Source organism: Sceloporus undulatus, chromosome 1, assembly GCF_019175285.1.
Source record: "Sceloporus undulatus isolate JIND9_A2432 ecotype Alabama chromosome 1, SceUnd_v1.1, whole genome shotgun sequence".
In the NCBI taxonomy this organism is placed as follows: domain Eukaryota; kingdom Metazoa; phylum Chordata; class Lepidosauria; order Squamata; family Phrynosomatidae; genus Sceloporus; species Sceloporus undulatus.
Window position 1 is genome coordinate 33,620,867 of NC_056522.1, and position 15,251 is coordinate 33,636,117.

Sequence of the window (15,251 nt, forward strand, 5' to 3'; positions counted from 1 at the left end):
ACATATCTCAGAAGGAAAGAAAAGAAAATAATTGATATGTACTTTTACATTTATAGTTCAGATATATGAAAATACTGAGAATTGTCTTGGTTTTAAAGGATGGATATAAATGTTCCCTGAAATCAAAACTGTGCACTGGTAAGAAAGCTAAATAATGTTTGTACACATATCATTGTTATAAACAAATAATTGGGAATTTGCTGATATTACAGCTGTGGATAAAATCCTACAATATGTATGCAGACTTCCACTTTTGCAATCAGATTTTTCCTCCCCTCTGCAGCCCCCCAGCTCTCCCCCAAAATCAGTTTAGGTAAGAGCAGGAAATCCTTTTCTGTCAGATGCTGTGCTTTTGATCAATGGACGCCATTACTTACAACCTTTAAATATTTATTACTTCAGAACATTTGGAAGTAAATTTATTTTAGAGCACTGAACTTCACACAGTTCATTTTAATATTCTGAGTTTATCAATGTCATGATACATCCAAATGCACTCTTATCTGGGATTGTGAGACACTCAACATTTTCAGTCCAAAGACTGAATAATACAGTACAGTATTTGATTCGTATCCCCCTGTTTTTCATACAACCCAAGGGCACCGAAGAGCCTTCATAAAACATGTTCAGAATTACAAATTACAAATATCTCAAAAATACAAGAAAAATACTAGAAAACTTAGATACGGTAAATAAAAGAAAACTAACTGTACAAACAAGCAGCAAAACAAGTAAAGCACTTGGGTTGCAATAAGAAAGCATGTACAGATAAATATGTTTTAAATCTGACCCCTTGCATGTGTTTGGAGTGTGGGGAGACAAGTATCTTTCTCTTGGAAAGAAACACCACAGTTGAGCTGTGAGATGCAATGACTGAGAAGCCTTGGCATTTAAAGTAGCCAATATTACATCAGGTTACCATACACAAAGTCTTTCTGCCTGATTTTAAATCTCAGCTAAGTCATGGGACCCAAGGCAGCTGAACAGGACCCAAGTCAGTACATGTATCTTAAGTTATCCAAGACATTATAGATTAGTACCAACACCTTGAATTGGCCTAGGGATTATTGGCAGTTGGCACAAAGTTGTCAAAAGAGGTGTAATATGCTCACCTATTGTTCTGTATGAGATATCTTCTGGACTTTCTTCAAGGTAAGCATCACATAGAGCATTTTATAATACCTGGCTCTGCGAACATTGCAAAGTTACTAGAAGACGAATTACTGCAGCCATTTTATCCCAGTCCAGGAGCAGCTATAGTTTGCAAATTAGCCTTAATTGGCTGTGAGCACACCTTATTGTCAAAGCCATCTGGCCCTGTAGTGACAGTTTTCAATCAAGGAGTACTTCCAGGCTACATAGCTACTGTGTTGGGGGAGTGTAGCTACCCCATGCAAAATGGACAAAATTTTTAGACCCTCCAACTGCCTGTCTGCAGGGCCTTCATAATGTTTAACTTCCGTCTATTAGCTCTTAACTTGTCCACCACTGCCCTCCATGAACCATGTAATTTGCACATGGATCACACCATGTTCCAAAAACCTGGGTGGTCCAGAATGTAAATGAATTAACAACTGTATGTATATGACATTTGACTCATGTGATAGTAGTGTAATATGCAGGTTGCTCCTGTACCATGAGATCCCATCACACACTAGCAATTTTTGTTCACAAGAGCTTGTAAAATCAGTGGGTAATGTGGTTATTTCTTGTGGTGCTAGTTCTGACACTATGGGAGTAATGTTTTCCAGTCATCCCATGCGGTTTCTAGAAATAGATGCTATGTAACTTGATTTAGAATTACAAATGGGATTAAAGGTATTCTAAAACATGTCAGGCTAATATGTTAGAAATGTTTGAGTATGAAAGAACCTGTTTAATACAGGTATGTAGCTATTCCCTAGTGTTCTGCAGTTAAATAAAAAATTAGTGTTTAATTAGACATTGGCTGTGTCTGCATTACAAAAATAATCCAATTTGTCACCACTTTAACTTCCATGACTCGATGCTATGGAATTCTGGGAATTGTAGTTTTGTGAGAAATTAGCCTTTTCTGTTAGATAGCTCTTGATGCCACAACAAACTACAATTCCAAGAGTTCCATAGCACTGAGCCTTGGCAGTTAAAGTGATGTCAAACTGAATTATTCTTGAGTCTGGATACTGCCCTTGTTATTGCATTCTGACATAGCATTTACAGTGAATATTTTGATAAACAGAGAGATTTATCTTTAAAGTGTTTGGTAGTCATAGAAACAACTGTTCTAATGCAAAACATAGATCATTAAAGATAAATTATTACTAACCTAAATCTAGGAACTATGACATAAGCTTGTTGCATATTTAGTGCTGCGTAACATTCGCTTCGAACAGACAGCCGAAAAGGGCCACTGTCATGTCGCGTTGGTGGTGGAGTGTGCACATGATGCCAGGAGCAGCCCTGGTCATGTTTTTTTTTTCTGAAACAGATGGGCCAAAACCGGCCAGAAAAGGAGCTGAAAAATCTACTCCTTTTCGGGCCAGTTGGGGACCGTGGCGAAGGCCCAAATTGGGGCCGGGCGCATACAATTGCCACGGCCCTGTGAACAGGTCCTGCCTGGTCCCAGGGCAGCCCTTTTAGGCTGTCAGTTTCACCACATTATTGGTTACAGATTGAATGTTGTTTTTATTGTGTGCAAGTAAGTAGGGGCATGATCTACCCAGTAGGAAGTAGCAGGCAGTGCAGTCTTCTACACATCCAGTCAAAATTAAGCTGCATTAAATTCAGTGAGATTTGCTCCCAACTATGTGTGTAAGGGATTGCATGTCTAAAGACATGTACAAATTAATAGAAGTTAGATATTTAATTTTGGCTGGATCCTGTCTAAAGTTTGTGCTACCAAAAGTAGTTCTACTTTAATGGGAACTGAAACAAGGTATTACAGACATGAGTCCCTGTAATATAGTTGAACTATAGTGCCATCTAATGGCAAATTTATGTAAGATCGCATCGTTTCTATATTATTCATGTGAATAATATAAATAAGAATGTTCTTGCTATATGGCCAACACGGCTACACCTAGATCTTTTTTGGATTTCAAGATACCACATTTTAGCCGTCACAGGGGAATTTTAAAGAGAGAGCCAGTGCACTGGGACCTTGCCATCTGAGGCTTCTGCCTCCAACAAAGGTAAAGCAATTTTTTCTAATATTGGCACTGATTGGCATGCTTTACCTCTACACCACCTAAAGTTTTCCTGATGAAAACATAAAGACTTCTTGAGATATTCAGTGTTTTTTACCTACATAGGAGCCTGTGGCTTCACAAAGGAAGGAGACATGCTGGATTCCATGGAAACATCTTCATTGAATTGCAAATGGACACTAAATTTCTTTGACTTTGAAAATCTGCCAGTGACCGCATTGCCAAAGAGGGAGGTGCCAGCCTGCTGATAGCCCTCCCTACCATTTGAACTAAAACCAGAAACAGAAAATGCAGGCCTATGATTACCATCTTCAATTTTTTTCTCCTATTTGCCAGATGAAGAAGCCAGTGTGACTTCAAAAACTTGCAACATGTAATTGTGCGTTTTTGTTGCCCCAATAAAAATATCATTTTGTGAATATTATAGAATGTTCTTGACATTTATATATAAGAGATTTTAATGAAGTTTTTGTCTATTTCACTAATTTCCCTGTTCTGAATAAAGATAGCAGAGGCAAATATTTGACACTGCATATGTGGATCCCATCTAGTGTAATCTTTGGAATTCTCCAGAAAGTTGTTTGATAAGTCTCACATGCTTTCTCAGAGGAACTAATGTCCTTTCCCTTTCTGTTTGTCATACTATAAACTTGCTGGCAGGGACTGTCTTATTTTTAAATATTTGTACAATGCTTAGTATCAGGGATGTGATGGCTAAGATCTTCTGTGTTTTAAAACATATATTCCAGAGTTAGGGCCAAGTGACTCATGGGTGGGCTAGTGTAATGGCAGGAATCCCCAAACCTGTCTTTCACAGGTTATGTTGTGCACAGATGTGCTGTATATCAGCAAGTCAGCACACCTGATAACCAAGGCCCTGACACACTACACAAATACTGTGCTATGATTCCACTGTGTCATTCCATTCTAAGGAATGCTGGAATTTTTAGTTCAGTGGGGCACTAGTGCTCTTTGGCTGTGGAATCTAAATGCCCCTTCCTATACTGCCAATCTCAGGATTCCATAGGGACTGGAGGAACTATGACAGTTGATATAGAAACATAGCACTACAGTGGTACCCCGGGTTACGAAATTAATTCGTTCCGCGGTTAATTTCGTAACCCGAAATACCTTCGTAAGCCGAATTCCCATAGGCGCTAATGGAAAAATAGCTCTCTGCTGCCCTCCGGTGGCGGAAAATAGCGCCGCGGTTTTTTCGTAACCCGAAGAAACCTTCGTAAGCCGAAGCAATAAATCCCTATGGGATTTTTTCGTATCCCGAAAAATTCGTAACCCGGCGCATTCGTATCCCGGGGTACCACTGTATATGTATTGTGAAAGGGTCCAAAGTTACCAGGATGGGAAGAGTTCCACTATTCCTTCTCCTTATATGCTCCATTACATCACATCAGCTCATCTAAATACTGTACAGCCTTAAGGAGAAATGAAAATAAAGTGTTTGAAGAAATGAATGGTTAAAAGAAAGAATACTTTGTGGATTGGGGAGGGCTGGCAAGGAGGGGAGTTATTATCTGATGCTTGAATTGATTCAGGAAATCATAGTAAAAAAAACCCCACACACATACTATTAGTTTGTTTCCAATCTAGGTCAAGTGTTAGGAAGCTCATCTATCTGATGTACAATGGTATTTGTAATAGTAGCCCCAGGATCATACGTTTCTCTCATCTACCTGACACTTGCTGATTGCTTTCTTGTGCCACAATTTCAGTGCTAAGATGTCTGTGCTAACCTTTTAATGCCGGGGACAACATCTGGGATAACATTAAGGCAGATAATGGTTCTTACTCTGTTGTAAAAGATAATGGGCTAATTAAGCCAAGAAAGCAAATTGAGAGCTATATGTAGAGACAACATAATGACTATCTGTCCGGCCTTGACAAGTATCCAAGTGAGAGGAGACAGTGGGATAACAAGTGCTGATAAGAATTATGTAGGCACAGATGGCAGGTTTTTAAAGAACAACAACAACAAAATGGATGCATGGATAAATAGAGCAAATAGCCAACTGATGAGCATTTTTAGAAGCAATTTCACAAGTTACACTTCCTAGTGTACCTATTTTAAACCTTTGAAGTTATATTCTTGTAAAATAAATGCTGTCTATACATTGAATAACCATGTTTGCTTTTCTTCAGTTTAGCATTAGAAAAGTACTATAATCTTTCACATTACAGTATATTGATCTTTTAAATGTTATATTCATTGCACATATGATAGGTTTCAGATCAAGTCTATACTCATTTATTTTGTAAATAAGGCAGATACGATTGCACTGACAACATGAATAATTAAGCTATCATTGGCATGCAGTCAGATAAATATATGGTTGCGTACACCACAGGGCAGCTGAACTGAACACTTTAAGTAGAGAAGAAAAGTTTTGAAATGTTTCTTGCTATTGTAGGTAACCATTTTTACTTAATGTTGTTAATAATTCTGCTCTGTATATGGACTGTATTTCAATATAACCGAATTACTTGTGGGAAAAGATAAGAAAAATATAAAATAAATAATGATTTTCTAATGTAGAAAGCTACTCTAAAACTACTCTAAAAGGTCATGTTTATTTTTAATTTTGTAAAATACAGTTTTAAACATAGTGAAAGATATGTTCTTGAAAACTATTTTTGTTGGTATATATTTTGTTGAACTCATAACTAGTGTTGGTATGATTGGATATTAGTTCTTTAATACTGACATTTTATTTATGATATTAATTTTGATGCCCTTCTTTCACCCATTATTCTGTGACGAAACGAAAATGTGCATCGTATTACTTAATCCTTATTAGAAAATACACCGTTTATCAGTATCCATTCAGTGTGCTGAGTAAAAGTTTTTGAGTTTTATAAATAGTTTTCCATGAAGGTGTAGCCATTAAGAAATGTGTTCTACATCTGTTTTAAAACTTCTCAGTAAATAGTGTTCTCTCTGGTCATTAATAAGGCCATAATTTCAAAGATATTTTAAATTGAATGCATCTTCTGTATAACTGTGATGTATTTCTTATATTTAACTTGATTGGTGGTTACACTTAGTTTCTGATAATTAACTAATGTTGGTTAGTATTTCCTTCATGAAAAGTTAAATGCTTAACCTTAAACAGATGAGTGAATACAGTTCCACATAATACGCAGTACTCAATGTGTCTCCTATTTGGATAACAGAAATGGGGCTCAGTGCTATTTTTCTGTGTGTTACAGATTTCTCAAAGGTATCAGAGTAAACCCATGACTTCTTCAGGCTGTCTATAGCCCTAAACATGGGTTTGTGAATGCAAATTGATACAAGACAGATAATTTCAAAAGACTTGCGCTTGGTGTTAAAGTAGATGAATTATTAAATAGTCTAGCTGAAGCTAAAGTTTCATTCTTTACTAAGGTATTAATTGCCTCACAAAATCTCCTTAGGTATAGCACTTCTGTGAAGGACAGTACAGATAGTATAACATTTGTTTTCAAACTTTAAGTGGAGCTTGTTTGTCCATTAGCTTAGAATTCAGCTTAGTGTTTTATAGGATAATAACAATGTTGATTATAAATTCATGGTTGCAATAGAACAGTTTTATATACTGAGTAACTCCTAGATAAAAATAACAAGGGCTGTCTATCATTTAAACTATATTGAATTAATTAATTACCTGTCCTTTAAGCATGAATTAATTAAAATAAATATTTGATGTTGCATCTTGATTCCAATAGTTACAGATATGCACATTTTGCTTCCTTATTGTGTTAGTTCATGCTCTGTCTTTTTACAACATGGTGTGAGTACAGCTGTTCTGTAGTGTTTCATTTCTGCCAACTGCTTTTATAAGTTGAGGGTTGGTCTACACTGGCATTGTAGACTGATAAAAGCCTGGAACAAATACTCCTGCTTCAGGGTGTCATCGATGCACGACGTTTAAACACTGCATGTTGTGATGCCTTGCAGCCGCCCAGATGCCAGGTGGCCACCCAGATGGTGGGGGCGGCTTCAAGACACTCCAGTGGCATGGCATTTATGTTATGCATGTCACTGGAGCAGCTTGAAGCTGCCATGGGGCTGCAGTGGGAAGCAAAAGCCATCTTTTTGCCGGCCAAAGAAGGAGCGGATCTTTTCCATTCCTTTTTGGGCTGGGTTGAAGGCAGATTGGGGCTGCAGTGTGTGGTTGCCGTGGTCCCAATCCATGTTTGGAAGGGGCAGCTTCAAGCTGCCCCTTCAGGGCTGTCTTTTTTGGCACAAAGTGAGTGGAGAGAAAGAAATACTGATGAATAAAAGCATGAATTCCCATGTAAAAAAAGTCACATTTAACACCAAATTGTGGTCATAACATGACCTGTTTACAAGACAGTAAAGTGAATCACGATGCTGGTGAAAGTCGGGCAAAACAGACGGCCCTGATTGCGACGTGCGGCCCCAATCCAGCCAGCTTCCACCCCCAAATAGGAGCAGAAAAGATCTGCTCCTATTTGGGGTGGAAAAAAGCCACCCCTTTGCCTTTGGAGCTGGCTTTTCATCATCTCTGGGCCATGTGGCATCTAAACACCACACCCTCAAGCCAGTCAACACGTAATTGCAGGTGCGGCTTTTGTCTGGCTTGGGGGTGTGGCACATCTAAATACCACACTCCCAAGCTGATGAGAAGCCGGCTTTACCAGGCCGTCTATTTTGGCCTTCAGTCTGAACTACCTCTTGCTCAATCTTAATAATAATAATAATAATAATAATAATAATAATAATAATAATAATAAATCTTTATTTTTATACCGCTTTTCCTGGGAGATCAAAGCGGTTCACAGACAAATACAGATGTACAACACATCATATTACAGCATAAAATACAGTAAAAAACATTCCACTAAAAAACTCATATAAAGACATCCTATAAAAACAAATTAAAACTCACAATCTCACATTTTACAATCTCATAATGACAAATTATCATCACAAGTACTCATAACATTGGAAGATGATGGGGTAGGAGGGTAATTATCTCTATGAAGGATCAGGGGGGATATGCCAAGCGGAATAGGTGAGTCTTCAACGTTTTCTTAAAAGCTTCCAAGGAAGAGCTGAGATGAATCTCCTCAGGGAGTCCATTCCAACATGCAGGAGCAACAGATGTAAATGCTTGTTGGTGAGTTACAGACAATCTCACCCTAGGATATTCCAATAGATATTTGCCTGTTGTTCTGAGTGTGCGGGGCGGATTATGTAGGGAGAGGTGCTCCCTCAAGTAACTTGGGCCCAAGCCATGTAGGACTTTATAATCTTCCTGCTGGCTGCTGTTGAATTGTGCTATATCAGAGGCGGGACCACTGGAGATGGAATCTCACGCTAAAATTTTCAGATATTGATATAATTTTTGGAATGCAAAATGTGAAATTCCAGATTAGAGGGTGACCAGTTCTGTCATGAAGTTAGTCAAACCAGGATGTTGCTTTTAATTTATGGGGTGAAGCAGAAGGGCAGGAAGGAGCAGCCAAAAGCTGCTCCCAGCCTAATTGCTCGTGGGCCATTGTGAACACATGCTGTGGCCCCGAGGGTGCCTCCTGCTGCGGTCCTAGAAGGAGTGGAAGAGATCCGCTCCTTGTGGGCTCATTTTTGGGCCACCATAGGTGGTCCTGGCACAGCCTCATGGCAGCTTCTGGGTGCTCTGGGGACATGTGTCAGGTAAACCCCACACTCCTGGAGTGCCTGGAAGCCACCCCCGTCTGCCTGTCTGTTTTGGACCTATGTTATGTTTATGTATTTCAACATAAGATTGAGGCTGGGTGTGATTAATAATCTAATTTTTATAAAAAGTTAATGCTTTCTATTCTAATGATTCTTTCTGTTTCTTCTAGTATCTCCTGAGGCAGTTGGATTTCTGTCAGCAGTTGGGCTGTTTATTGTCGTGTTGTTGATTCTTTTTCTGTATATTAACAAGAAGATGTGTTTTGAAAACATTGGAGGCTTACCTGACCTCAATTCACGATACAATGCCAGAAAAAATACACAGGAAAAGCTTTGTAAGTATCAAATTTTATCCCTAGTGTAATATGTAAAGGGGAAAAAAGTTTAGTTATAATTTGAAAATATTTCTTTTTTTTTTTTTTAATATTTTATTTTCAAATTTTTCCACATGACATATTACATTACAAAGCATAACATAACATTAATACTTACGTTACACACCTTCTCCATTCCCCCATCCCACCTCCCACCAACACTTGCATACCTACATGTCCCTCTGACATTTTGTAAAATACATTTAACATAAAATGCACTTCCAGCTACTTGCAGCTTTATACATAGATATATTCACTATTTTTCTTTCTTTTTGTTTTATCTTTCCTTTCCTTATCATGTTTTCTTCACTCCCTCTTAGGTAATACCTTGTCACTAAATCATTAACTTTTTACTATTTCATACATTTCAAAGAGTCCGGTATTTCCCATTGTTCCTTCTTTATAGCCTACACATCACATTTCTCATGAAATTTTCTTACTTCATGCTATTTGACATTCTCTTAACACATCCCAATATTCTAAAATAAAATTCCCGTTATTTCCACTATTTTTAACATAAACAATATTTTACAAAAACATTACATTTTTCCACTTATTTCTTAAGAAATCATAAAAGATATGCCACTCTTTCCCCACCTCTTCTTCTGTCTTATTTTTAGTCCAGCATGCCCGCTTGTCCATTTCTGCAACCTCGAAGACTTTCATCACCCATTGTTCTACCGAGGGGGTTTCTTTTTGTTTCCAGTATCTTGCATAGTTTATTCTGGCACATGTAAATAAGTAAAATAACATTTTTCCACAAGTTTTGTTTAGTTCATCACTTATCATACCTAAAAGAAATGTTTCTGGCTTGAAAGTAATTGGTATCTTTAGTTCTATAGTTATTGTTTTGTATATTTCAACCCAGTATTGTTTTGCTAATTTACATGTCCACCACATGTGGAAGAAGGTACCAATTTCTGTATTACATTTCCAACAGAGTGGGTTACTTTTCTTATTTTTACACATATATGCAATCTTTTGTGGGGTTAAGTGCCATCTATATAACATTTTATAGGTGTTCTCTTTTAGTTCTTGATTAGTTGTAAATTTTGTTCCTTTCCAAACTTTTTCCCATTTTACATAGTCAATAATGTGTCCCACATTCTGTGCCCACTTAATCATACTGTCTCTAATTATTTCTTCTTCAGTTTCCCACTCTAATAACATTTTGTAATTCCTGGTTATCATCTTTCTCTCACCCTTTTCTATAATTTCTTCCCATTTAGATTTCTTATTACTAATCCCCATTAATCTTTCATCCATTCTCCATCTCTCTCTCAGCTGTCTATATAAATACCAATGACAATTGATGCCCACTGCCTTCAGCTCTTCCTGGGATTTTAACTCTTTCATTCCCCTTACCTCTTTCATCAAATCAGAATATTTTATCCATTTAGTCCTAGGAATTTTTTCCTTGTTGAAGAAGGCTTCATGGGGCGAGCATGCTAATAGTAACTGTTGAGAAATTCTTGGTCTTAGTTTTTCCCAAACATTCAACATAGCCTTTCTTAATATGTGGTTTTTACATTCTTTGTGTACTTTATGTTTACTATAAAACAAGTACCCGTGTAAACCGAATCTCAAATTGTCCCCCTCTAGTGCTAACAATATGTCATCTTCCAATAACAACCATTCCACAATCCATGACAGCACTGCAGCATAGTAGTATAACGTTAAATTTGGTAAGCCTAGTCCTCCACGATCTTTATCGTCACAGACAATCTTTGCTTTTATTCTGGCTTTCTTCTTTTCCCAAACAAAACTCAAGATTTCTTTTTGCCACGTATTTAATGGTTTGAAAGTGTGTAATATCGGTATGGTTTGAAATATGAATAGCATTTTAGGCAATATACTCATTTGAATCACTGAGATTCTGCCCAATAGGGATAGCCTTAAATTTCTCCACCTCTCAAGATCTTTCTTACATTCTTTCCATACTGTTTCATAGTTGTTATGGTAGAGATCTACATTTTTATTTGTGATCCATATTCCTAAGTATTTAATTTTCTTTTTTACCGTGAATCCACTTATTTCTGCTAATAAAATCTCATCTTTCCTCTCCAGGTTTTTCGTCACCATAGATGTCTTATCTTTGTTTACTTTCAGGCCTGAGACCTTTTCAAAGTCCGTTAAGATTTCTGTTAGTTTTTCTATGCTTTCTGTAGGATTTTCCAATATATACACAATATCATCTGCAAATATACGCATTTTGTATTCATTATTTCTAATTTTCATACCTCCTATCTGTTTTTCTTCTCTGATTCTGTTATTTAATGCTTCTAACACAAAGATAAACAGTAGTGGGGATAGTGGACATCCCTGCCTCGTGCCTTTGGTGATCTTAAATTCTTTTGTTTTGCTATAATTTACAATTATTCTGGCACTTTGTTCTTTGTATATTTCTTGAATCCATGTCTCAAATTGGGTTCCTACCTTCGCTTCTTCCATCATGGTGAATATTACTTCCCAGCTGATATTATCAAATGCCTTCTCCAGATCCATAAATACAAGTGCCAGACTTTTCCCGTTGTTCCTCTCATAATACTCTATGGCATTTAGAATTACACGTATGTTCTTTTTTAGTTGTCTTTTAGGCAGGAAACCAGCTTGTTCTTCTCGTATCCACTCTGCTAATACTTTTTTAAATCTTTCTGCTAAAATTTTTGCAAATAACTTGTAATCCGTATTTAGCAGAGAGATTGGCCTATAACTTTTTACGTCTGTCGGATCTCTGCCTTCTTTGGCTATAAGAGAGATGTTTGCCTGCTTCCATGATCCTGGATATTTTTGTTTCCCAATTTCATTCAGTGTTAATTTGTATGGTATTATTAACTGATCTTCAAATCTCTGATAATACTCGAGCGGAAAACCATCCGGACCTGGAGTTTTTCCTTTCTTACTGTTCTTGATAACCTCTGTTATTTCAGCTACGGAGATCGGCCTGTTCAGTATATCTCTTTGCTGGTTATCAAATTGTTTTATGCTTGATTTCTTCAGGAATTCCTGTATCTTCTGTTTTGCGATGATACTTCCTTTATATAACTTTTCATAGAAATCTAGGAACTCTTTCTTTATTTTTTCTTGGTCCGTGGACAGTGTTTTTTCCTGAAGTTTTATTTCAGTAATGAGATTTCTTTCTCTTTGTTTTTTCAATCTGTATGCCAACCATCTGCCTGGTTTGTTTGCTTGTTCAAACTGCGCTTGCTTCAAATATTTAATTTTTTTCTGTATTTCTTCATTTTCTTCTAGTTCTATTTGTTTTTTTATCGTTTTAATCTCCTTCACAATTTTTTTCTTAGTTGTGTTTTCAGTTAATTCTGTTTCTTTCTTTTTCAACATATCGTACATCAACTTTAGTTTTTCTCTCTTTTTTTTCTTTAGTATGAAATTTTGTTGCATAAAAAAACCTCTCATATAAGCTTTGGAAGCTTCCCACACCGTTGTTACCTCGATATCAGGCTTCAGGTTTTCTTCAAAGAATAGCTTAATGTTTTCCCTTGCTTTTTCCACTATTTCCTCTTTCTGTAGCAGAGTTTCATTCAATCTCCATGCATACTCATTTTTCATTATTTTTATTAGTAGTGTCAGCGGGCTGTGATCTGATATAGTTCTTGGTTCCGAATCCATTCTTAAAATATCTTTACATAACGTTCTAGAAGCATAGAACATATCAATCCTGGAAAAAGAGTTATGTCTTCCAGAAAAGAAAGTAAAATCTCTAGAGTCTTTATATTTAAACCTCCAAACATCCTGTAGTGTTTGTTCTTCAATTAGTTCTTTAAAGGCTTTTGGGAGTTTCCCCTGTGTTTTTTTAATCTTTCTTTCAGATTTTCTGTCTAATTCTGGGTTGACTACTCCATTCCAGTCTCCCATAATTAATGTTTTTTCATAGTTAAATTTAGATAGCTCCTCAATCAAATTTGTATAAAATTGTTCCTTTTTATCCAATGGGGCATAAATGCCCACCATCAAACATTTTCCATTTTGTAACACTACTTCTAAGCCTAAGTACCTGCCTTCTTTGTCTTTAAACACTGTTTTCGCTTTAAGTCTACTGTCGACATAGAACACCACACCGTTCTTTTTCTTCTCATTTGCTGATATGTACTCGTTTCCTAACTTCCTATTCTTAAGAAGTCGATTATCTTTTTCTTTTATATGAGTTTCTTGCAAGCAAACTACATTCGCTTTAAGTTTTTTAACGTAATGAAACACTTTACTCCGTTTTTGTGGAGAGTTCATACCCCCTACATTCCATGATAATACTTTCATTTTATCCATTTTACTCCCTTAATTTTATTTATTTATTTATGTTAGTTGATCTAATAGTACCTTATTCTCTAGATCTCTCCTTCCTCCTCCTCCTTGCTCTCTTCTTCTTCTGCCTCTGGCTGATTGTCTTTGTTGTCTTTATCTTTTTCTTCTTGTGGTGGGTCGTTTCTTTTTTCCATTTCTCCTCTATATTTTTTGATGAAATCTTTCATTTTCCAGATCGAGTTTATTCTAAAAGTCTCTGCTTTGTATTTAAATATCACGCCTTCTAGTCTATCCCATCTGTATATGATATCGTTATTTTTCAGTAGCGTTATCAGTGGTCTGTACTCGTTCCGTTTCTTCAAAATTCTTAATGGAATGTCCTTATAGATAATTAATTCTTTTCCTTCTACCTCTAGGCTATGTTCGTAATTAAGTTGTATAATTTCATCTCTGATTTTTTTACGGGTAAAATAAATTACCACGTCTCTCGGTAATTTCTTCTGTCTGGCTATTTTTGAATTTATTCTGAATATTTTACTGATTTCCCATTGAAAGTGCTCTTGTTCAGCCCCCACATACTCTGCCAGTCTAGGGACTAAGTATTCGTATAAATCTTCATCTTCCTTTTCTTTTAATCCCCTAATCTTAATGCAGTTTTCCCGTTGTTTCAAATCTTGGAGGGCTCGCTCATCCAGGTCTTTTTCATGTTTCTTCTCTATTTCTAAAACTTTCTTGTTCACTTTGTTTGTTTTTTCCTCAATTTTTTCTACCTTTAATTCCATCTGTCTGATGTCTTCTGTTGCCTTACCTAAAGTTTCCTTAATGTCCTTTAATTCAGTCCTAATCTCTTGACGTATCTCTTGTTTAATTTCCTTCCTCATTTCTTTCATATCTCTTTTCAGTGCTTGGATGTCTTCTTTCATATCATTATACAAGGTTTTCAATTCTTCTAAGATTGCCATTTGGTCTGATGGTCTAGGGTTCCCTTCAAATGATGGCCTTCTTTGCTGACTCATTTCTTTTGCCTTCCTTGTGTGCATCTTATAAAATTCTTTAGTTCTGCCTTTGTCTCCTCTTCTAGTCTTACTCTGCTCCCGCTGTCTTCTTTCTACAATCCTCCTTGCTCGCCTCTTCTGGCTTCCTCTCCTTGGGCTCCTGCAGTACTCTTCCTCCTTTCAATGTTCTTTTCTAAGGTGCCTTCCCTTCTGTCCTTGGATCAGCAGTGTTGCTGCAGTCCTCTTTTCTCTCTTCTTCTGACTTCCTCTCCTTGGGCTCCTGCAGTCCTCTTTCTCCTTTCAGTGTTCTTTTCTGAGGTGCCTTCCTTTCTGGCCTTGGTTCAGCAGTGCTGCTGCAGTCCTCCTTTCTCTACTCTTCTGGCTTTCCTCTCCTTGGGCTCCTGCAGTCCTCTTTCTCCTTTCAATGTTCTTTTCTGAGGTGCCTTCCCTTCTGGCCTTGGATCAGCAGTACTGCTGCAGTCCTCCTTTCTCTCCTCTTCTGGCTTTCTTCTTCTTGAGCTCCTGCAGTCCTCTTTCTCCTCCCAATGTTCTTTTCTGAGGTGCCTTCCCTTCTGTCCTTGGATCAGCAGTGCTGCTGCAGTCCTCCTTTCTCTCCTCTTCTGGCTTTCCTCTCCTTGGGCTCCTGCAGTCCTCTTTCTCCTTTCAGTGTTCTTTTCTGAGGTGCCTTCCCTTCTGTCCTTGGATCAGCAGTGCTGCTGCAGTCCTCCTTTCTCTCCACTTCTGGCTTTCCTCTCCT

General features: G+C 37.3%; 1 protein-coding gene across 1 annotated transcript in view; it reads left to right on the forward strand.

Annotated features, from left to right (window-relative positions):
* The window catches only part of SYT14 (synaptotagmin 14), a 120,774-nt gene that overhangs the window by 18,789 nt on the left and 86,734 nt on the right, over positions 1 to 15,251 (forward strand). Inside the window, 1 exon segment of the mRNA XM_042462833.1 lies at positions 9,036 to 9,200. Coding sequence (XP_042318767.1) covers positions 9,036 to 9,200 — 165 coding nt within the window.